Source organism: Castor canadensis, chromosome 9, assembly GCF_047511655.1.
Source record: "Castor canadensis chromosome 9, mCasCan1.hap1v2, whole genome shotgun sequence".
NCBI lineage: Eukaryota > Metazoa > Chordata > Mammalia > Rodentia > Castoridae > Castor > Castor canadensis.
In genome coordinates this window covers 54,735,200-54,760,797 of record NC_133394.1, presented here as the reverse complement: position 1 = coordinate 54,760,797, position 25,598 = coordinate 54,735,200, and the positions used below count along the sequence as shown (strand labels likewise).

Below are 25,598 nucleotides of genomic sequence, written 5' to 3'. Positions count from 1 at the left end.
TGCAAATACGTACCCTGTTAAGATGTACATTTCAAAAAAAATAACATACACACAAACACAATTTAAAGGGGGGGCTAGAATGTGCATAAGAGTGTACAGAAGATGCTCAAAAGTGTCTTAGACAGAGAGAGCCCTCCAAGAACCAGAAGTACCACCTGTACAAATATCTCCTACAAGATTTATATACAGGATGATTACATGGCATTATTTATAAAAGTGAACAATTACAAATTGCTTACTTACCCAAAATTAATGGATTTACTCATATTGATATGATCCGATAAGAAAATATTTTGATTGTTAAAAAAGATCATACTTTCAAAAATATTTAAAGACAAGAGAAAACATAAAAGGAAGAAAATAATAAGATCACTGCAATTTAGTCTACAATAATGAAATAAGGGCAATAATAATGTCAACAGATTAAAAGTATAACAGTTTAACAGTTACATTTCCTGGTTGGGAAACTAGGGATTATTTTATTTCTCCTCATTTGTTTCTGTATAGCTTCTTCTTCTTTCTTTAAGTTTTGGTGAGGATTTATTTTAGTATAAAGTATAGACAAGGGGTGTGGAAGAGAAAAAGAAAGAGAAATATTTCCAATCCCTAAGCAGGGATGGGAGCAAAGACTCATCCTCTTGTTTCTGGCATTAAAAAGTAAACTTTTATAGTCAGAAAGCAAATATTATTTTGGAATAAAAAATACAGGAAGCTGAATGGTGGCTCCATGTGGTCATCCTCCATGGAGCAGCAAGTCTACTCACCGTGGACTTGTGCTCTAAACTCTGAACAATTCTCTGGGGATTACTGATGACCTCCCCTTCACTAGACCCGATGGGCACTCCTGAGCCCTCATTTAACATAATTCTCAGCCTCTGGTGACAAGCGTAATGATCATCCCCCGCCTTTCTTTTTGTTTCCATTTTGACCTACTATCATTGTTTTCCTTCTAATTCACAGGCCCTTTTTCCCCTTCATACAGCAACTCCTCATCTTAACCCTGAAGTTTGGATCTCAGTGCTTGACCCTTGTCCTCTTCCCATTCACTAGATAATCTTAATCATACTTAGGTCTTTGTTATCACTTATTTGGGGATGACTTGCAAATATTATCTCTAATTCAGTCATGTCTCTGGTCTCGATAATGGAATATTTGACCGCCTACTCAGGTAACTTACTGGTACACCAAACTTAGTATGTTTAAAACAGAACTCAGAATCTTTGTTTCTCAAATATAATTCTTCAAAATGGTTTCTTCCCACTGGTTTGACCTACAAATCTGGCAGCCAATCCTGGCCCAAAGTCTTCCAACTCCCCATCTCATCAGTTACAGTTCCACCACTTCTTCCTTGTACACACTTCTCAAAGACAAGAAGATATCCATTTTGTCTCTATTTCCACTCCTACCAGATAATTGCTTAGACCACTGCTTCTCCATCACAAAGAAAATGTTTCCATGAATCTGTTATTTATATTTTTAAATATAACATATATACGCATTACACTATTTATACATTTTAAGAGGATGTGATAAAGAGTAATATTTTAGTGTTAAATTAAAAAATTATAGCTTCTTATTTTCAAGTAGGCAGTATTTTAACGTGTTATATATATATATATTTAGGGTCAAAATCACCTTTAATAAGAGATAAGGCAAATACATATTTTGAATGTCTCTGTCAGTTTTTGGGATTACTTCTTGTCATATGATGATATCAATATTGTATTTTATATCAAATTGCTGATGCCTAGTAGCATGAAATCTGCTGCTTTCTCTCACCGTATGTTTCTATTATTATTTTGAATTTGTGGTTTCTGTATTGGGCTTTTTCTGCTGAATTTGTAAAGCCCATTTGAAAACAGGTAACAGAATCACTATCTCTATTAACCAAAAACATGCAAATTGCATTTCTAATGATGTACTTAAAACAAACTAGTGGACCAGGACTGTTAGCCAATCATGACCCTATTGATAATGCTACCTTCTGATAACATGCATTACCGTACTTCAAGAGACTGACAACGCCAAGTGAGGACATGAAACTTAAGCACGCTTTTAAAGGTAATAAAGCCCAATTATGTTCTTATTTTTAAATACAAAATAAACAGGAAACAAAGTTGTAATCTGTCCTGTGCGTATCTCAATGGATATGACGTATGCCTCCTGGGATATCCATCTCCTCACCCTGGAAATTAAAGCCTGGGTTATTGTAGTAACCAACTTTATTCATTCTGTATGGGTGATACAACTTCCTCTCCCTGCAGGAAAAGTGGTTTTGTTTTTGTCTTTGTTTACTGTACTAAGGTGTGAAATTGGGGCCTCATACTTACTCTCCACTTGAGCCACACCACCCTGTAGGAAAGGTTTATGGGGAGTGTTTCACTGTCCTGGCAAGTGGAAATTGCTATTGGTGCTGTAAACAGGGACAGGAATACAGATACAACATGTGGGACACTCTCAGGAAACAATGAAAGTGCCCAATTGACATATACTACCGGAATCTTCTTGGATTCATCCTCCATCCTCCTCCAGGAGTATGAAGTTGCAGTCCATGCTCCAACAACAGTTTAAAGAATTAAAAAACATATAAATGTCATATTATTACCTAAAATTCCTATGTGGTTTCTTATTGCTTTTAGGGTAATCACTGAGCTTTGGACAAACTAAACAGCCTTCCTACAGTAGGCTCTTGGAGACACCACTGTCCTCCTTCCTCAACATTTTCTCACTTCTCTTTATCCAGCCTACTCTTATTTGTTCCTCAGGAAGTTTACAGGATCTGTCTGCCAGATGAAGTTCTCTGTTTTACGTTTCCTTTACCTTTCCTTCACAGTAGTCATCCTCAAGCCTAATTACTTACTTGCATGATTTTTTTTTTAATATGTCTTCTTACTAGACTAAGGAACCTGAGGGCAAGAGTTGAATTAAAGAAAGAAATGATAGATGAAAGGAAAGAAAGAAGGAAGGAGGGGTGGAAAGGAGAGAGGGAGAGAGGGAACAAAAGAATCCCTATAAGCAATATAAATATCCCCAAATACTATGGAAATTTGAGGAAGTTAAAGATGGTATCTATGAAGACTGCTTTCTTTTTTTGGCAGTAGTGGGGTTTGAACTCAATGTTTCTACCACTTGAACTACTGCTCCCAAGCCCATTTTTGCTTTAGTTATTTTTCATATAGGGTCTTGTGTTTTTGCCTAGGCTGCCTTAGACTGCGATCCTTGTATATATGCATGCCATGTAGCTGTGATCCAGGTGCGTACCACCACTACCAGCTTTGTTGCTTGAGATGGGGTCTCCTGCCTCAATTGCTGGCCTTGAAACTTGTCCCTTCTAATCTCTGCCTCCTGAGTAGCTGGGATTACAGGTGTGAGCCACCACACCTGCACTTATGGAAAGCATTTTAAATGAAAGAAATAGTGAATTGTTTTTATATCTTAAAGTCTATGACCATAAAGAAGACCAATTTAAAAATTATCTCTCACGCTCTATTTCTGTGGCCCTTTCTTAAACCTGATGTCAATGTGAACAACTGACCACAGATTCTTCCATGGTTTCCTATTGTAATCAAATTCACAATTAATTTGCTCCAATGGCTATAAGGCACCCAACTTTCTCTCCAGCTTTACCTGTGCCCTGCTCTTTGCCTCAATGACCTTTAGTTTTACTTATCTTCTAATTCCCTTATGCCTTTTCTTACCCATAGGTTCTGTCCATGCTATTCTTCCTGAGTTGCTCTTCTCTGCAGAGCTGACTCCTCATCAGACTCCTCATCTGATTTCTGGTAGAGATTTCTTTCCTAACTACTCTTTCATAGCCTGGTGTTTTTCCTTTCTCTTTTCTAGTTTTTATCATAAATTATGTCAGTATATATTCATGTCTATTGTTCAATGTTATACTTCATAAGACCACGAGTTCTATGAGGACAGGGCAGGCATCTTGTCCATTCTTCTATCCTGTTGTATGGCACAACTTTTACTAGGGGCCAAGAATTGCTCTTAGCAATTTCTGCACATTAACTCACACAATCCTCACAACCACCTTTTAAGGACATACTAGTTCTATTATTCGCCATTTTGCAGAAGGAAACAGAGACACAGAAGGTTAATCAGATGTCCAAGTTCACAGAACTAGGTCGTGATTCCCAGAATTTAAGCCCAGACAGTCTGAGCTTACTGTATATACCACCTCCCAAGGGCCAATTGTTACTGAAGGCTCATGCTTTAAACAGATATGTGAGCTGACTGTATTTTTCCCATTTGTCTAGCTGACACCATTAAAAAAATCCAAAAAAACAAAAATGACTTTGAAATTATAAAGAGGGTTTCCAGACAGTTCAGCTCACCAGTGTGGTAGGAAGGATACAAAGTGCAAGTCCATTTCCAAAGTCACCATAGGAAAATTATGGCAATGGTAAGCAGGAAAAAATGGAAAGGAAGTTGAGCAAGACACTGAAATCATTGATAATGACTGTGAATTAAGGAAGTCCTAGAAGCTACACACAGAAGATGAGATGGAGCATTACAACAGACTGCTGAATGAGAGCCAGAATGGAGGATTAAATATCAGAGGAGTATCTGACGTCACAGTTGTGAAACTGACTACATAAACATTAAAAGCTTTGTGTTCAAGAGCTTAAGTGTAGTCATCAAAGGACTCCAAGTGATGCTTTGTGTAAATCACCCCAATGCGAGGACATTTATCATCATTTTAAAATAGCAGCAAACAAGAAAAAGTTCAAAGAGCGCCACAGTTACACTTCCTTTTTTTTCTTTAGACTTGTGATTGACTTGTATTAATTCACATGCCAAGGAGTGGTAAAATCTTTATTCTTACTATTATTCCAGGCTGGAGGTAAGCTGAAACAAGATATTTAACAGAAAGGACCTTAAGAAATGGAATTAGAATTCTGTATAACCACTTTTGGTTAACAAGCACTTATATAATGTATCTACCACTTCAGTTAGGAATAAAATGAAAAAGGGCACACTTTTTTGCCTTTGTGCAGTCTGTAGTCTAAGGAGAAATATTTGTAATTCATGAACATAGTGCTAAGAGAGGTGCAGAGGCAAGTATAGTTGATGGTCTGAAGAGATGAAGATGAGCTTTAAGAAAGAAGTGGCACAAAACCTGGATCTGGAAGGAAGCATGGGGAGGGGTGGAGTGGGCCATCATGTCTTAGGATATGTGTTTGGAGGAGGGGGGAAGGTATTGCAAGAAGAGGGAAGAATATATGCAGAGGAACTGAGGGTATGAAAACATAGCTTATTTGGGGAAGTGAGAACAGTTCACCAAGGCTAAAGATTGAAAGTTATTAGAGAAATAACTTAAAAAAGAGTTAAGGCTAGAAATGAATTCTGGAGATCCTGATAATCATAAGAGAAAGTAGAAGTAGTTTTAAAAGGGTTGAAATTCATCAAAGGATTCTAGGTAGAAACTGAAACTGAAGTAATAATCGGCAAGCTAGAGAGTATGAAACTTGAGTTAGGGAAGCCAATAGCATTATTCTACTCCAAGCCAAAAGTAATCTGGATATGCGCTAAGTCAGTGGTTAATAATTCATTGTTTATTCATTCAAAATATTCCCTGAATATTTCTTATATGTGAGGCACTGTTGGAGGGTCAAAGATAGCCAAACACTTATTATCATGGAGCTTAGTAAATGAATAAATGTAATTATTTTAGGTAGATATAAGTACCACGAAGAGTAACATGGAGTGAGGGCTAAGAAGGTGATGGATCTACAAGAGAAAGTGATTTGAGCAGGAACCTGAAAGAAGTACATGAGCAGGCCATGAAGACACCCAAGGGCAAGATGTTCAGGCAGAGGAAACAGCAATGCAAAAACTCAGATGTAGGTGCACGCTCACTATGTGCAATGCACACTAAGAGGCCATGTGATCAGAGTGGGGGAGGGTGGTGATCATGTCAGAAAGGTTAGGGAGAGAGAGTAACAGGTACTGATCATGTGGGGCCTTTCAGACCTTGGTAGTAAAGCATTTGCTTTCTCAGTCACTGGAGCATTTGCAAAAGTGAGTATTATACCTATATATTATATATATGATCTATCTATCTATCTATCTATCTATCTATCTATCTATCTATCTATCTTTCATCTATCTGACTCAGATTCTGGATAGATCACTCTGTATGGCAAGTTCAGTACAAACTGCTAGAGGCAAAGATAGGAGAGAGAGTAGTTAAGAAGCAAGATTCTAGATGACAAAATGGTAGTTGTGGAGGTATGATAAATGTTTAAATTCTGAACTTATTTGGCAGTTAAGACTTGCCACTGGCTTGGATATAGGCTGTGAGAAAGAGTTATGAAAGTAGCAATGAAAATTTAAAGATGTTCATAGGTTTGAGAATTATATGAAGCTGTGCTGACAGTTAAGAGATTATTAGAGATTTAAAAAAGAAAAAAAAAAAAAGAAAAAGACACAGACCATGATAATTTTTCACTTTAGTAAGTAAGTGGACTTACTTACTAAAAAGCTAAGAAGCTTTCACTGAAAAGCACATAATTAGGTTTACATTGAAAAAGTTATTCTGGGACATGACTACCTACACTACAGAAATAAAAAGAGTAGTAAGAGAAAACTATGAACAATCACATGCCAATAAACTAGGTAACATAGATAAATTAGATATTCCTTGAAATAAAAGTTATGAAAATTGACTCAAGAAGAAATAGAAAAACTCAACAGATCTACAATGAATAAAGAGATAGAAGCAAAATTTAAAAATCCCAACAAAGAGGTCTTCACTGATAAATTTTATCAAATATTTAAAGAACTAACAACAATCTTCCTTTAACTTCAAGAAAGAAGGAAGAAGGGAGAAGGGAGGAAGGAGAAAAGAAAGAGGAAGAGAAGAGAGGGAGTGGGGAAGGAGAGGAAGAAGCACTTTGTAACTCATGTTGTGAGTTAGCGTTACCAAAGCCAGACAAAGATGTTATAGAGAAAGAAAAGTATAAATCAATATTCTTTATGAATCTAGACATAAATGTTCTCAAACAAACAAGGAAAAACAAGCTGAATCAAACTGATCCTAAACTATGACCAGTAGTATTTATTCCAGGATTGCAATAGTCATTCACATAAGAAAAATTTTAAAAAGTAATGAATTACATTAACAGAAGGAAGGTAAAAAATGTGGCCATATCAGTGAAAGCACAAAAAGCATTTGACAAATAAGCAAAATTTAAAAAGCAATGCATCACATTAACAGAACAAAGGTAACAAAATAAACTTGACCATATCAGAGAATGCTGAAAAGGCATTTCAAAAACCCAACACTATCTTGATTTAACAAACAAACTGCCAGTAAAAATAGGAAAGATACTATAATAAAGGACATTTATGAAAAACTCCTAACCTTACAACACCATATTCAATGGTGAATGATTGAAAAAGAATAGACTCCTACTTTATATCATAGTCAAAATTACTCAAAATAGAACTGAGACCTTAATATAAGAGCTAAAATGATAAGACTCTTACAAGAAAAAAATAGAAGGGCAAATTTTTATGACCTTGCCTTTGGTAACAGACTCTTAGATAAAACATGATCAATGTAAGAGAAAAAATTGTTAAATGGACTTTACCAACATTAAAAACTTTTGTGCATCAAAGAATATTTTCCAGAAAGGAAAAAGAATACCTACAGAATGGAAGAAAATATTGTGTATCATATATATGATAAAGGTCTAGTATCCAAAATTTATAAAGAACTTTTGCAACTCAGCCACAAAAGACAAATAGCACATTTATAAAATGTGCACTACTTCTCTAGAGAAGACATTACGAATGGCGAAGAAGCACGTGAACAGTTGCTCAACATCATTAGTCCTCAGGAGAATATAAACAAAACTCAAAATGAGATACTTCATACCCCATATCATGGCTATATTTTTAAAGATAAAACAAATAAACAAACAAAAACCAGGAAAACAAGGATTGGGAGAGGCTAGAATCCTCATACATTGCTGGTAGGAATATAAAATGGTTCAGCTTCAGCAGAAAACAGTATGGCAGTTCCTCAAAAAGTTAAACACAGAAACACTAAGCTGTCTCATCAATTCCATGTGTAGGCATGTACCCCAAAGAACTAAAAACAGAAACTCAAACAAATTCTTATACACCCAAGTTTTCCACAGTACTATTCACAATAGCCAAAGGTAAAAGCTATCCATATGTCTATAGATGGAAGATTTAGTTTGTTGTTCAGATAGGGTCTTATGCTTTTTGCATGACCTGACCTTGAACTATAATCCTATCTCTGCCTCCCAAGTAGCTAGGATTATAGGCATGAACCACCACACCTGGACCTTGAATGGTTACTTTTCTGTTATATAAATTTCACTTCCAATAAAAACCACCTTAGATTCTGAAGAGAGAAAGAAGGTAAGAGCATCAGGAATCATGAAATAGGTGGCAGAACATCAGGAAAGAACAGAGAAAACAGAAGCAACACAGAAAAGCAACAAGTAATTCCAGGCCCTCCTCAGCTCCTTGAGAGGGAAGAAGAAGCTGAAAACACCATCATAAGGTAAGCCAGACTATCCTGGAAACAGACTGGCAACTCTAAATTCAACTACGATATATTGTAAGAACTTCTGTAAACGTCTCATGTATCCCTAGTACAACAATATAATAATAATAATAATAATAATAATAATGATAATAAAGACAAGCTGTCATTTCTGGCAAGCCTTAAACCCAGTGGGGGAATCTGGTAGGGCAGTGACTACTAGTGTGGAAGGCTAGCCTTGGAGAAGAGACATTCTGTCCCTCGAAGCATGATAGTAAGGAGCCATTTTGAGACAGGGCTTATCTCTGGGGGCCTGAAAATAAGATACACTCATGGCCTAGAGTCTTGGGATACTCTACTACAGTTTCAGTATGGTCAAGGACAGGGAGAGGGTCTGATATGGTACTGTAGAGAAGATGAAGCAACGAGAGTTCCACTGGCAAGAGAGGGCATAGTGGTTGGAGGACCCACCTTTCCTGGTGAGGGCAGAGTCCCATTGCTCAGGCTTTTGGTGGAAACAAAACATCAAGCCTTTTGCTGGGTTAGTATTTAGCTTCCAGGGCTTGCCTCCTAGCTTTATGTGTTTGGCTAGTTGGGTCAAGAGCCTTGTGTCCGGATACTCTGATTCATGGGAAAACCATAGCCACCCCGTCTGAGGCAGGTAAATTGCACAGCAGTGCATGAAAGCATTGAGACCTGCTCCTGTGAACTGCATTCTAATGTGTGTTTGCTGATAGTCAGGGTTGAGGGTCCAGAGTCCAGAAACTCTGAATCACAAAACTTCCATAGCATCTTCTTTCCAACAGAGAGGTAAAATATTGTATCAGTTCTGTAAGCACTGAGACCATTAGATAGAGCAATAGGTTCCTCAGTTCTCCCACAACCACTGCAGAACTCAGGCTCTGTTTGTTCTCCAACTCTGATTCATTTGGTAGTCACTCTGAGGTTTGCAAACTTAGTAACTCTGGGCATACAAACTGGGAGGCACGTGGATCAAGTGGGATCCTGCCTGGCCCTCAAGCTATAGAGCATCCTGCAGATAATAGCAGCAAATAGTACACAAAGAAGGGAAGAGTCTATAGTGAAAGTAGCCCAGAAGCAGAAAACCACTCCTTCTTTAACACCCTCCATATAGTTCACCCTAATCTGAGCAGTGCTGGCGATCAGGTCTGGTGCCCTGAGGATATGAGCAAATACTTGGCTACTGAGACATACACTCCAATCTAATAGTCCCTCAACCTGGTCACCACACTGTCTTGCCTGAACATTAAGACAATTTCAAATGAATACTGTAGATGATTAAAATTTCTAGCTGGCAACTTATACATAAAATCCCAATGTAGAAGCTGAAAAACTAAAAAAAAAAAGAAAAGGCAACATACCTTCTCCAAAAGTCAACAATTCCATAACAAAGGACTTGAACAGCAATAAAGTGGATGCAAATTCAAATAATGAACTCAAAAGAACAATGCCAAGAATGATCCATGAAATTAAAGAGGACATATATAAGTACCAGATTGATGCCAAAGAGGAGATACAGATAGATAGATAGATAGATAGAGATATATCTACATCTATAACTAAATAAAATAAGAAGGAAAATGTAGGACATGAAAGAGGGATTCAACAGAGATACAGAAATCTGAAAAAAATATCAGATTGAAATGTTGGAATTAAAAAGTTCAATGACTCAAATAAAAATAAAAACTCAGTTAAAAACCTTGCTAAAAGAATGAACAAGTTGAAATGAGACTACCAGGGATCAAAGACAAAGTAGAGGAATGAGATCAATTAGACAAAGACACACACACACACACACAAACACACAAACCAATCAACCAAACAAAAACAAGAACAAAAAACTAACAAAATACAAATAGAACATGCAAGAACTCTGTGACAACATCAAAAGACCAAACCTACAAATCATAGGTACAGAAGAAGAAGGGGTAAAACCAAAGTCACAGATGACAGTGAACAACAAACAGACAAGATCAGAAAAAGAAACACCCTTAGGCATATTATATTCAAAAAACTAAATATAGAAAACAAGGAAATAATACTGAAAGCTACTAAGAGAGTAGCAACAAGTCACATATAAAGGGAAACTAATCAGAATTGTAGCACACTTTTTAAAACAGAAACTGAAAGGAAGGAGGGCATGGAATTATATATTCCAAACCCTAATAGAAAATAACTTTCACCCTAGATTAGTACATCTAGCAAAGCTGTATTTCATAAGTGATGGAAAAATAAAGACCTTCCATGATAAAGGAAAACTAAAAGAATTCATGACCACTAAACCAACACTGCAGAAGATACTTATGGAATCCTACACACAAACTTGACTACTTTTTACCTACAAGAAACACATCTCAAAGACAAACACTGGCTTAGGGTGAAAGAATGTGAAGAAAGTTTCCAAGTAAATGGACCCTAAAAACCAGGAAGAAGTAGTTTTACTCAGATCTGACAAAACAGACTACAAACCAAAATCAGTAAGAAGAGACAAAGAAGATCACTTCATATTAATGAAAGGAACGATTAATCAAGAGGGAATAACAATTGTTAACATATATGCACCAAATGGTGGGGCACCCAATTTCATTAAACAAGCACTACTAGACTTATAAGCACAGATAGGTTATCCAGAAGCTCCCCACCATACACACACACACAAAAAATCAATAAAGAAAATATAGAATTAAGCAACACTATAAACCAAATTGACTTAATAGAAATCAAAAGAATATTTTAACCAGTAGCTAAACAACATACATTCCTTTTAGCAACCCATGAAGCTTTCTCCAAGTTACATCACATTTTAGGACATAAAGTAAGTCTTAACAAATATGAGAAATAACCCCCTGTATTTTACCAGACCACAATTGAATAAAACTAGAAATCAAGAGCAAAAGAAACCTCACATAATATTCAAACAAAAGGAGGAACATTGTTGAAAGACCAATTGGTCACTGAAGAAATGGGAGGGGGTCAAAAACTTCTTAGAATCTATTGAAAATGAAAACACAACTTATGAAAACTTATGGAATACAGCAAAGGCAGTGCTAAAAGGAAAGTTTATAACTATGAGAGTCTACATAAAAAACAAAAGCAGACCTCAAATAAATAGCTCAATGATGTACCTCAAGCTTCATGAAAAACAAGAACAAGCAAAACTAAAATTACTATGTGGAAAGAAACAATAAAGATTAGGGCAGAAATTGATGAAAGGAGACAAAAAAAATACAAAGAATCAATGAAATTAAAAGTTGACTCTTTGAAAAGATAAATAAGATTGATATATCCTTAGCCAAAATAACCAAAAGAAGGAGGGAAAGACCCAAATTAATAAAAGTAGAGATGAAAAAGGGGTAACAAAACAAATACCAACGAAATCCAGAGAATCATTAGGGAATACTTTAAAAACTTAGACTGAAATAGACTGGAAAAGCTAGAAAAAAATGGATAAATTTCTGTATGCATTTGACCTAGCAAAATTGAACTGAGGGAATATAAAACACTTAAAAGACCTACACTAAGCAATGAGATTGAAGCAGTAATAGAGTCTCCAAACAAAGAAGAGTCCAGGACCATACGAACTCTAACAGACATTTAAAGAACTGACATCAACGCACCTCAAATCATACCATAAAATACAAAGAGAAGGGACAATGCCAAACTCATTCTATGAAGCCAGTATTGCCCTAATACCAAAACCTGTGGAGGATTCCCAGGTGAGCAGCCACACTGGTCCGGCAAGGAAAGAGTTAAGGCAATTGTATCTTGCCCTGGCTGAAAAGAAGTAGAGCAACCTGCTCACTTGTGATAAGGCCTTGCTCGCAATAGAGGGGATTGCATAAACACTGACCATTAGAGCCCACCTGGCGTCTGTGTTACCTCCTCAATTCTTGCTTGCGCACCTAGTAAACTTTTAAACCTGCTAAACTTCCTCTAAACAGAGTATTTAACTGCTGTTTATTACACATTAAAGTTGAACCTGATCTCTGAATCTGTTCCCTGAGTGTTTTCTCAGTCATCCTCCTCCCCACTGGGATAACAGAAACCCACCATACTGCTGCAGATCACTGCAACATACCAAAACCTGATGAGAATACAATGAAAAAGAGAATTATAGGTAAATATTTTGGATCGGTACAGATGTAAAAATTCTCAACAATACTTTTGCAAACTGAATTCAACAATACATTAAAAAGCATCATAGACCGTGATCAAGTGGGTTTCATTCCAAGGATGTAAGGATGGTTCAACATACGCATATCAATAAATGTAATACAGTACATAAACATCTTCAAGGATAAAAATCACAAGATTATCTCAATAGATGCAGAAAATGTTAACAAAATTCAACATTTGAAAGGATGAAACTTCTGAAGACACTAGGAACAGAAGGCATGTACCCTAATATAATAAAGGTGATATATGACAAACCAGTAGCCAGCATCATACTAAATGGAGAAAAACTGAAATCATTTTCTCTGAAGTAAGGAACAAGTCAAGCATAGCCCCTCTACACACTATTATTGAACACATCACTGGACTTATTAGCCAGAGCAATAAGGGAAGAGAAAAAATATAAAAGGGATTCAAATAGGGAAGAAACAAGTCAAATTATCCCTATTTGCAGATGATATGCTCCTGTACTTAACAGACCCTAATAATTCTACCAAAAAACTCCTAGAACTGATAAACACTTTCACTAATATAACAGTATATAAAAATCAACATACAAAAATCAGTAGCTTTTCTATGTATCAACAATGAGCAGGCTAAGAAAGAAATCAGGAAAACAATTCCATTTACAATGACTTCAAAAAACAAAATAAAACAAAACAAAGAAATCCTAGGAATAAACTTAACTAAGGCATTGAAAGATCTTTACAACGAAAACTATAAAACCTTGAAAAAATAAATTGAAAATGACACCAGAAAATGGAGATGCTTCCCATTTCATAGAATTAACATTAACTGGCACAATTAATACTGTGAAAATGACTATACTACTAAAAGCAATCTACAGATTCAATGCAATCCCCATCAACATCCCAATGCCATTCCTCACAGAAATAGAAAAAAAAATTAATCGTAAAATTCATATGGAAAAACAATAGCAAAATTAATCGTGAGTTAAAAGAGAAAGTCTGTGGGCATATTACAATACTGAAATTCTATACTACAGAACCAGAGTAATAAAAATAGTGTGGAACTTTAACAAAACAGAAATGAAAACCAATGAAACACAATAGAAGACTCAAACAAACACAAACAGCTATAGCCACCTGATTTTTGGCAAAGGAACCAAAAACATACACTGGATGAAAGAAAGCCTCTTTAACAAACGGTATCAGGAAAACTTGTTATCTACATGTAGAAGACTGAAGGTAGACCCCTATCTCTCATCCTGAACAAAAATCAACTCAAAAGTTATCAAAGGTCTTAAAAGTAAGATCTAAAACTTTGAAACTACTACAGGAAAACACTGGAAGATATAGACATTAGCTATTATTTTTTGAATAGGATCTGATTGCCTAGGAAATGAGAAAGAGAACTGACAAATGGTATTGCATAAAATCAAGAAGCTTCTCTTGCATCAAAGGAAACTATCAACACAATGGAGAAAGAACCCACAGAATGGGAGAAAACCTTTCCCAGCTATGCAACAGAAAAAGGAATAAAATCTAAAATACACAAAGATTAAAAAAAACTAAACACCAAAAAACAAATAATCCAATTAATAAATGATCAAATGAATTGAATACATAGTTTTCAGAAGTACAAATATCTAAAAAGTACATCAAGAAATGTTCTACATGCTTAGCCATAAAGGAAGTGCAAATCAAAACTACACTGAGATTCCATCTCACCCCAGTCAGAATGGCAATTTTCAAGAAAAACAAACAAATGCTAACAAGGATGCAAGCGAAAAAAGAACTCTCATACACTATTCATGGGAATGAAAACTAGTGCTCCCATTATGGAAATCAGTATGGAGCTTCCTCAAAAAACTAAAAACAGACCTACCTTATGACCTCACCATACCATTTGTGGGCATGTATCTGAAGGAGTGCAGTGAACATACAGGAGAAGTACTCATGTTTACTGCTGTACCATTCACAACAGCAAAGCTGCGCAATCAGTCTAGGTGTCAAGCACCAATGAATGAATGAAAAAAAATAAAATTATGTCATTTTCAGGAAAATGGATGGCACTAGAGATTGCCATGTTGAGCAAGATAAGCCAAGGTCAAAAAGTCTAATATTCTATGTTTTTGCTCATACACAGAATCTATAACTAAAATGATGATAATAATAATGATTATGGGATATAAGTGTAAAAGGGGGCTGTCTGGGGAGAGTGGGATTAGCAGGAAGGTGGAGGGAAAAAGGAGAGAGTATTGGGAGAGAGAAGAGGATTGAAGTATGTTGCATACATATACATATATTAAGTATATATATATATAAAGATAGTAACAACTGAATACTGTTTGAAAAGGGGGGAAGAAGGGGAGGTTAAAGGAATATACTGGAGGGGGTAAACCTGTTCAAAGAAAACTAGGAACCTACTGGTTTATTCCAATGAAATTCCCTTGTACTATTAATATATGCTAATAAAAAATCTATTAAACAATCACATTGGCAGGGTGATAAGATTAAAAACACACACTCTGGAGATTTGATGTAATAAATAAGAAAGGGCATCACCTGAGCTATGTGCTGGCAGCAGGAATGGAAGTAATAGATTTGGAAGAGTAGAAGTCCGGTGAACAGGTTAAGTGTGGACAAGATTTTGAAACATGGATAGTGCTGTACTGAGAAGGCTGCATATGAGGAAAGTTTAGCATGCACTTAGAAATTTGGATCTTTACTCAATAGACCAGTTTGGGCTATGATGGTAAGAGTACTGGATCCCATATAAGTAAATCAGACTGAAATAGAAAAAAATCATACTTATAATACTAGTTTTAAAAATTATGGTTCAATTTACCTAAGGAAATATTCAATAAAAATAATTTAGCACAGATATCCATATAGCACTAAGACACAATTTCAGGTTCATGTCAGTTATTTTTGCCCACATATGCAATTGAATCATTTAATTGGACTCTGCCTTTATGAAAATGTTTCCAACAAAAGCAGGAAGGAGTTAAACTAATTGAAATTATTAAGCTAGGATCATAGCTACAGTTCAGAATAGAGCTGAGGCATACAGTTCTTTCTCTACAAATGGCTCTTTCCTTAAAGAAGTACACTGTTGATAAAGGTACTTTTATGCACTGGCCCACTTGGAGTATATTGTTGCATTAGCCTTACCAACAAAGCTTCACATAAGGAAAAGCGTTTGTGAGTTTCCTTTCATAGGGACTGATCGCCCCATACTTTATCCATTGGATCACATGGAGGGAACTAAGTTCTTGAATTTCTTTCAGTACAGAGAATCTGTACTGTTTCACACATTACACTTTAATGTTTCTTATTCCACTGAGCTACATTAACATGTTTTTATATGTATGTGTCCAAAATAAGTATACTACTGCTTTCTGTAAAACCTATGTCAATTCTGCCATTATCAACCTCTTTTTTTTTCTTTTATTCATATGTGCATACAATGTTTGTTTCATTTCTCCTCCCTTCCCCCTGCCCCCTACCCTCCTCACTACCAGGCAGAAACTATTTTGCCCTTATCTCTGATTTTGTTGAAGAGAGAGTATAAGCAATAATAGGAAGAAACAAGGGTTTTTGCTAGTTGAGATAAGGATAGCCATACAGGGAGTTGACTTGCATTGCTTTCCTGTACATGTGTGTTACCTTCTAAATTAATTCTTCTCGAACTAACCTTTTATCAACCTCTTGCAGAAGAAAATAATACTGGTTGAGAAAGCACTTTTTCCCCTAAATTAGTCAATGCTCAGATTAAAATTACTAACTAGTATTTTCTCCTTTCAAAAATAATATAAACAGCTATCTCAAATAATTCCATTTTGATACAAATTTTTAAGAAGAAAATCTAAATAAAACATTATTTAACATAAAGGAGTTTATATATATATTGGGAATTCTCTGTTTGGATTTGACAAAATAAATAATATTGCAACTAGCCAAATCTTTAGTTTAACTGTCATTAAACTAAAAGCTGTCTTAAATCATTATGAATTTACACATGGAAGAACAACTCCATGGCATTAAAATAGTGTAGGAATGTCTTCAAGAAAATCAGAGTTTGTTTGCCTGTAAACAACTATGAGTACAATGACTACAATGTGATTACATGGATTATGCGATAAAAAGCTATAAAAAGCACAAGGCATTAACAGATACGGACTGAACAGACGACAGAATAAGCATAGCGATGCACACGCAAACACTTACTCCTTCGGTTATTGAAGGAAACTAGGGAAAGAAAAAAGAATCAAACTTACATCACACTGAAAAGGCTTTTCGCCAGTATGAGTCCTCTTGTGTTCATCAAGGCCCCGCTTCTGGCTGAAGGCCTTGCTGCACTCTGAGCACTTGTATGGCTTCTCCTGCAGGTCATAAGAAGAGACCACAAAGAATGTGAGTGAGTAAGTACATGAAGAATCCTCCTTGTTAAGGTGAGTGTTGGGGTGGAACACAGTTTAATCAAGGTCTACAGGGTGCTGCAGCTAATTCACATGGGTGACAGCAACTATTTTAAAATTTCAATGGAAACAGCAATAATCAACAACTGGAAACCACTAGCTAAAAGTAGTTCTCATTGGGTGTATAGGACTGTGATGCATTTCTTTCAATGATGTCACCATCTTTGCAGAGGTGGTCTCTGGGTTGGTGCTGTCATCTATTTAACCAGACTCTTAGTTATTTCTTTTGCCCTAAGAGTGCCATAAAAATTTACCGGGATAGTAAAGCCATCATTAACTAAGAAAGTTGAGGACCCCTAAGCTATATTATGCAAATAGTTTACTGAGTCAGAGGCATTCCTGGGAATGAAATCTTAAGAACCAGAATTTCAAAAGAAGTTTGGAAGCAAGTTTAAAAAGTTACTGCTCAACTTCAATTTCTGTATTTTCATTTCTATTTACCAACATGTTTTTCTTGGTTAGATGCTCTTTTAAAAATCAAAATTAATTTTCAAAAATAGGTAATTTATTGTTAGTCAAACTCTTAAGGAAAAGATGTATCTCAAAATGAAGGTGCAAAATGATCAAATTCCCTTAGCCATCTTTGACACTGGAAACTTAAGCTATCGACATCTTTTTAGTTTACACTGAATTGTGAAATAAATATTACTATTCTATTCAATACTTAGTGCAAGGAAGCTTGCAATGAGAATATTTTTCAAATATACCTTCAAAAATATTGTAATGAACACTTTTATAGATTGAGGCAATATAAATACATGTTTATTTTCATTTTATGTTAATTCATTATATTTGTTTGCTATTAAAAATGCAAAATTTATTCAGACTTACAAAACAGTGTGTAAATAATTAGACAGACATACTCATGCCCACCAGCTAGCTGAAGGCGTCAAACACTCCCAATGCAGCTGGATCTGCTGATCCATGCACTTTCCCATTCATTTTCACAGGGAAAGGACTCTAACGAATGCAGTTTATCTTTCCTTTGATTTTTCTCTTTACTTTTACCACATGTGTCTGAAGGATGCCTCAGCAAGATACAGTATTATTTTGCCTTCCAAAGATACAAAATGATTATAAAACTGTATGTGTTTTTGTGTTTATTTGAAATATACTGCATTTTTCTCAACATTATCTTTATGAGCTTCTTGTTCCTGTTTTAATTTTGTGAACACGTGTATAGCTCCTACTCACTCATTCTTAATGCCACACAGTACTTCATCCAATAGATATGTCCAGTGATGGACAGTTAAGCTTTTCCCAATTTTTCTTCCTTATAAATAATGTTGCTGTGAATAATTTTGCACATGACAAGTCAACATAGGTAAGGGCAATTTTCTAAGCGATAAATATCTAAAAGTAGGGGATTGAATTTCTAACTTTTCTAGGAATGGCCAAATAGGCCTACAAAATTAATAAACCATTTCACTCCAATATCCAGTGCATTCTTGTAATCCTTTATGTTACACATTGAGACTCTCATTAGATACATGAAAGTATCCAAATTTAAAACTACAAGTACTCATCAACTTACTATGGGACTACATTTCCAAAAACTCATCTTAAGTTTCATAACTTAAAAATGTATTTAATGCAGCTAGTCTACCATATATCAGAGTTCAACAACACAATATACCATGGAGTGTTGGTTGCTTGCCCTTGCGATCATGTGGTGACTGCAGCCACAGGAAGTTGCTGCTTACTGCCACTCTGGCAGCACTGAGGTAGCGTATCCTACCTACAGCACATGGTTAGTCCAGAAAAAGACTAAAATCCAGACTTTAAAGTAATGTTTCTGTTGAATGCATATAACTTTTTTACTATTACAAGGTCAAACAATCATTAAGTTGGGGACACTATATTATGTTCTTGGAAATTTAAAAAAACCAAGATAAATAGAAAATGAAATACTGCTATAAACTAACATGTGAAATAGGAACATTCTTTCTCTTCTCTACCTAGAATCATTTGAAGCCAGAATGTCCCTGGGATTTGGCCCTAAGAAAAGGGGGGAGAGATGGCTCAAACAATGTATGCACATATGACTAAATGAATAAAAAAATTTGGCAGAATTCACTCAAATGGCAGAATTTATAGGGCTCTATAAATTCGGCACCTAGGAGTATGGATAATAAAAATCATTTGTGCTGTTAATGTCCTTCCATACAAAAGAATAGCAGCTTTAAATATTATGGGATTTTCTGCCAACATAAACTTAGTTAATACATCTCAACATAACTTAAGAGGGGTCTGAGGAAACAAAGATATATTTTTGATGAATCATGAATGTGTCTGAGTGTGAAGTCCTCTGAAAAATAAATTTATTACAGGCTTCCTTAGTTTAGTGAGTCCATGCATGGACTGTTGGTGGTTTATTAATATGCAATAGGTATATAATTCAAAGATTTCCCCTGGTTACTATTAACATTAAACCACAAACAAAAACAGAAATATATAACAAATAAGCTCTTTCCCTGGTAGTAAAGGTCAAGGTAAAAGTATCAGAAAATCACAGAAGGATGCTTAATAAACGTTCTCTCATGGCAGTGATAATTTCATGGCTATGACAATCACAGGTTTGTTGATATAGGGTTCAACTTATGAACAAAACACTAGCTTTTCTGTTACCTCATGAGAGTATACATGCCTTTTCTCTACTTGTCTTGCTCAAAGCTGTAACAGAGCTACAGTGTCTGCACTTAATGAAATAACTTCCACTTGGGCAACTTGGGTATCAAATATGATTTAGAGAAGAAATTCACCAAGGAGAATCAGATATGGAAGTGAGTCTGTGCCTGTCTCAATCTCTCTCACTCTCTCTCTTTCTCATTCTCTCTCTCTCTCTCTCTCTCTCTCTCTCACACACACACACACACACACACACACACACACATACACACACACACAATCAGGTTATGATATAAAGGCTATCCTTTGTTCTAAATTAATTTCATTTGATTATTTTTCAAGTAATCTATAGCTATACATATTTATCCTATTACAGTTCAGAAAAATGATGGCATTTGCTAGATGATCATTTCTTATTTCTAAATTTAAAAGAAAATCTTAAAAATTCATGAAGCATGGACTTGCTGTAGCTTTCTTAGGTATGAAATTTCTAAATGAAAATATTTAAAAATTTTAAATTTATACATAAAAAAAGTCTTACTTATTTTCAATACGGAACATGGAGTATCTAAATGTAAGAAAGATTGAATGTCACCAGCTTGAGGCTCTTTCCAGCCTATACTGTGGCAAGGCTCATTTGTCAAACCTTCCTCAGACAAGGCACAGAGCAGCCTAAAGTCTGCGCTGAGGTCAAGTGTAGGTTTTCTCAACTTGGACACCACTGAAACAGGGACAGATAATTCTTTGTTGTAGAGACTGTTCTCTACACCGAACGGACATCAGCAGCACACTCTTCCTGACTTTACGCCCCATACCTTTTGTGACAATCAAAAATATCTCCTACAGACATTTATAAAAGTCTCCTGCAGGGAGGACAAAGTCACAGAACCATTGTATAGACAATGCTTCTCAAACTGTTTGTACTGAAATATGTTTTTCACAGTCTGGTGCTGAGTGAGACTTTCATGAAATATTAAAAAAATGAATAAATGGAAAAATTATCATGGCACCATCAAAATGTTATGATGTTCTAAACGTTCCTCACCATTTCTTTACTTGTCGCATATCAGAAACAAAGAATTTGCGAGCAGCTACTGGTTTGTGAGCCATATTTTGAATACTAGAGGTTGCCCATGATTCAATTTTATTATTACTTAGGAAAACAAATTCTACAATAGCCATATATGAAGGATACTTTTATCAAAATTATACTTAATACCTTTAATTAAATATTTTAATTTCACATATAAAAATTCAAGTTTTATGCCTGAGGGAGTAAAGATGTTGTGCATGAAAAAGAGTATGTATTTGACTTGGTTAAGGATACAGGGAGATTCATTTCTTTTCTATGTTTCTGTAGGTTTGAAATTTCCTTCTAGTAAGTTAAAAGATATTCTTTAAAAAACTTCTTTCATGTTATTCTAAAACTTAAAACATAGCCTTCCCTCTTTTTCTGAGGCCATGTTTTTCTCTACTTAGGGGAACCATTTTGGATATCAAGAAGATGGATTTTATAAACATGAAACCATCTCAGCTGCTCAGAGACTGCTCAGGGCTCTGGTGATGGGCCTATTGTTAGCCACAAAACTGCAGCCCAGTGAGCAGCAGATTTCCAAATCCCAGTTCCTCTCTCCCCTAGTCAGCATGCTTAGGGTGTTCACCCATGTCTGGAAGAAGGGGAGCCTGATATCTTGTATATGTAGATAGTTGTATGACTGGGCCTCACATAGTACTTTATATGACAGGTCCTCTAAGAATAAAAAGGGAGACACAGGTAACAACCTGCAGTGGCTCTGATTAGTGATCAGAGGTTAACCTTGACCTTTGCCCCTTGGTGTGGCAGTGACTGTGAAACCCACGTTATTTTCAGATTCCTCCATTGTCTTTAGTGAGACTGGCTTTGTGACTACTGGTAATATAAAACTTCAAATCTGCAACACCATTGGAGATGAGATTTAGAGGCAAGTTTGCCAGTGTGGCCCCACAGGTTCCTGTTACATACAGCTAAGGGGACAAATATACAGCCCACAGGACAACATGCCATATATCTAACAGCTTCTCTTAATGGTCCAGTTTCTGAAAGTGTGTGTGCCACCAGCTGCACATAATCAATGTGCACTAAGTTTCCCTCTAACAAGTGGCCTTGCCTAGGAAACTTTTACAGATGTTTATAGCTTTTGTGGCTTTTTAGTCACTGCCTTATTTTTATAACTGGTGTGATCTTTCAACATATGACAAAACATACCCATGAAATAGTAAACAATGAGCCTAAAAATTATAACTCTTGGGGAAGCCTTCGAAGCTAGGAGGAATATTTAAAGCAGGTTTCCATATAACATACCCATAATTGGTTTTGCATTGTAGCTAACAGAAAACATACTTTCTATAAACTAGGAGAATGAATTGTGTAATTCACATATAGAAAACTAAAAATAAGCACAGTAAACAAAACCTAATTTTTATATTAAAGTGTTGCACAGTCTTTAAATAGAAACAAGGAGGCACCTGGTCCCATCTTAATTAATCCTCTCTTAGCGCTCACAGAATAATGTGTGGAAGTAAAATGATTGGGCAGCCACAAAATTCTATCACTTTCATAAAACAAGCAAAGAATCATCCACACTAGCTCAAAACCTTCTTGTGTGGGGCTACAGGCATGACTCAAAAAAGTCCATGTGGAATAGTAAAAGAAAACTGACCAAACTAAACATCTCCTTCACCCTACCTTTCTAGCACAATGGATTTCAACCTGGCCTGTACATTCAGGTCACATGGTAATCTTTTTTAATAAACACTACTGCCTGAGGCCCCACACCCAGAAAGCCCAATTCAACTGATTTGGACAGGGCTAGGCACTGGCCCTTTAAAAGCTCCCAAGGTGCACCTACTGTGTAATGTGCAAGAACAGGTGAGAACTTACGATCTTTTCCACTATACTTTACGGTAACCACTGGAATCATAATAATGATAACAGAAGCAAGTGACAGTAACAACCTCTACTTTCCTCTTCCTACTGTTACTTGTACTCTTCTACCACCATCACTGCTATATTTGCAGTTGGACTGCTTGCTTTGTGCTAACTGGTAAAGTGCTTGACATTTTTAAAGACTTTTTTTCCTGTTTAATTGTTAAGTAATGCTGCAAATTTGCTATGGTTAGTCTCACTTTACAGATGAAGAAATATTAATTTAAAAATATGCATAAGAGTACACAATTGGGTGCACAGGGCAGAACTCAAAATAAGGTGTCTGACTCTAGCCCACTGTCTGGCATGACTGCTGGCTGCCCCTGCCCATTTTCTGTACCGATGGGCAGAACCCTGATTCTACTGGGGGATTAGGTACCTTGGAAGAAGAGGATGCTCCCCAGCCTAGCCAAGAGATGACCCTTGATCAGGCTAAATCTTGCCTGGATACTTGCCTACACATTGGAATCATCAGAAGAGACTTAAAAGATGCTGATGCATGTGCTGGCTCTACGCCCCTTCAGATGGTGACTTCACAGTCAAGGTGCAGCCTGGGCTTGGGCATTTTTAAGTATCCCTGGTGATTCTAATTTCTAATTTGTTTGGGAACTGATGAGCTAAGCAAGTGATGGCAATCCCACTCTTACAGTGAACGGTTTGGATTGAAGCATGAAACATGATTGTGATTCTGGAGGGAAGGTAAGTCTTTGGGGGATTCTGGAGAGATTTCTCATACCTGCAGATGCAGCTCATGTAAGGAGGTGTTACTTGAAGGGCCATAGCAATTTGCTGAGCCTGTGAGGAGCTTAGGACAGCAGGTTATATTTGAGGAACATGGGCCCATGGAGAACTTGTTGAGTCACAGCATTAACCAAGTACGAAATGGTCCTCCCTCTGAACTATCTGTATGTGACTTCATGAAGATCCTATCTTTTTTTTTTTAATTTTTATTTTATTTATATGTGCATACAATGTTTGGGTCATTTCTCCCCCCATCCCACCCCCTCTCTTACCTCCCAGCCCCTCCTTCTCCCCCCCACCCCCTCACTACCAGGCAGAAACTATTTTGCCCTTATCTCTAATTTTGTTGAAGAGAGAGTATAAGCAATAATAGGAAGGAACAAGGGTTTTTGCTGGTTGAGATAAGGATAGCTATACAGGGCATTGACTCACATTGATTTCCTGTGCGTGGGTGTTACCTTCTAGGTTAATTCTTTTTGATCTAACCTTTTCTCTAGTTCATGATCCCCTTTTCCTATTGGCCTCAGTTGCTTTTAAGGTATCTGCTTTAGTTTCTCTGCGTTAAGGGCAACAAATGCTAGCTAGTTTTTTAGGTGTCTTACCTATCCTCACCCCTCCCTTGTGTGCTCTCGCTTTTATCATGTGCTCAAAGTCCAATCCCCTTGTTGTGTTTACCCTTGATCTAATGTCCACATATGAGGGAGAACATATGATTTTTGGTCTTTTGGGCCAGGCTAACCTCACTCAGAATGATGTTCTCCAATTCCATCCATTTACCAGCGAATGGTAACATTTCGTTCTTCTTCATGGCTGCATAAAATTCCATTGTGTATAGATACCACATTTTCTTAATCCATTTGTCAGTAGTGGGGCATCTTGGCTGTTTCCATAACTTGGCTATTGTGAATAGTGCTGCAATAAACATGGGTGTGCAGGTGCCTCTGGAGTAACCTGTGTCACAGTCTTTTGGGTATATCCCCAAGAGTGGTATTGCTGGATCAAATGGTAGATCAATATTTAGCTTTTTAAGTAGCCTCCAAATTTGTTTCCAGAGTGGTTGTACTAGTTTACATTCTCACCAGCAGTGTAAGAGGGTTCTTTTTTTCCCGCATCCTTAAGGCTCTATTAGTTAGGGGCGAAACCATTCAACTGTTCATATCTTCATAATTGTCATGCAGTATTCTCATGTCTTTATTCTAATGACAAAGAACATTTCTGCTCAGATTGAATCATAGCCTTATGACAATGACAAAAAATTCCAAGTGTATGACTAGCTATTAAAAAGGATAATACACAACACAATTTAAGAACCCCAGCTCCAAAACTAGGAGTGTTATTGTGGACAGCAATATTTTCTTATACACATGAAGCAAGTTATAAAGGAAGCTGAAAATATATTTGCTCATGAGAATTCTGAGAACAGTACAGGACTTATACTTTGTAAAAAATGCCTTTAGTATGGAAGAAAAAGAATGGTGTTTGAGCGTTATTACTAAAATTAACTAAGGAGAATCTTCTCTCTCTGCACAAATGCTGTCTAGATTTGTTTTCATGAATATTTCAAAACACTAATCATATGGATAATGGAAAATTTTATCGTAAGGAAAAGTTATGCTCAACATCTTAAAATTATGACTCAAACTTTTAATATAAATGCAAATTATAAGGAAAACATAGAAAGGAATATATGGGAAATGAATATGATAAAAAAAACATATCTACACACACAGACAGGCTGATGTAGTTTCAAGACAAAAATACTTGAATTTCAAGTAACAGAATGGAAATAAACTATGGAAATAATAAATTATTGAGAGTCATAGGAATACAGGTTGCTGTTTGCCCTGTTCTCTTGTGTTTATCATTTGCTTATTTTATGGTAACATTTTGCTAGTGGAAATCAAAGTCTTAGACATTTAAAATAGTTTTTTTAATGTATGTTTCAGGTGCTTACTATACTAATGGGGCATCCTGACAAACTTTTTTCTTTGTCCATGTAGCACCAAAGGCAAACTTAGGCAGAAAAATATTAACCACTTCCTCTAAAAAAGGCCTTTCCTATATATGAACTTGGACTTTAAATTTACATGTCAATT

The 25,598-nt window shown here is 36.1% G+C and overlaps 1 protein-coding gene across 4 annotated transcripts in view; it reads right to left on the bottom strand.

Moving 5' to 3' along the window:
- The window catches only part of Prdm5 (PR/SET domain 5), a 212,912-nt gene that overhangs the window by 5,657 nt on the left and 181,657 nt on the right, over nucleotides 1–25,598 (bottom strand). For all 4 annotated transcript variants that reach the window (XM_074041652.1, XM_074041653.1, XM_074041654.1 and 1 more), the window contains one exon: nucleotides 16,968–17,072. In XM_074041652.1, coding sequence (XP_073897753.1) covers nucleotides 16,968–17,072 — 105 coding nt within the window. The remainder of the gene's footprint in view (nucleotides 1–16,967; nucleotides 17,073–25,598) is intronic.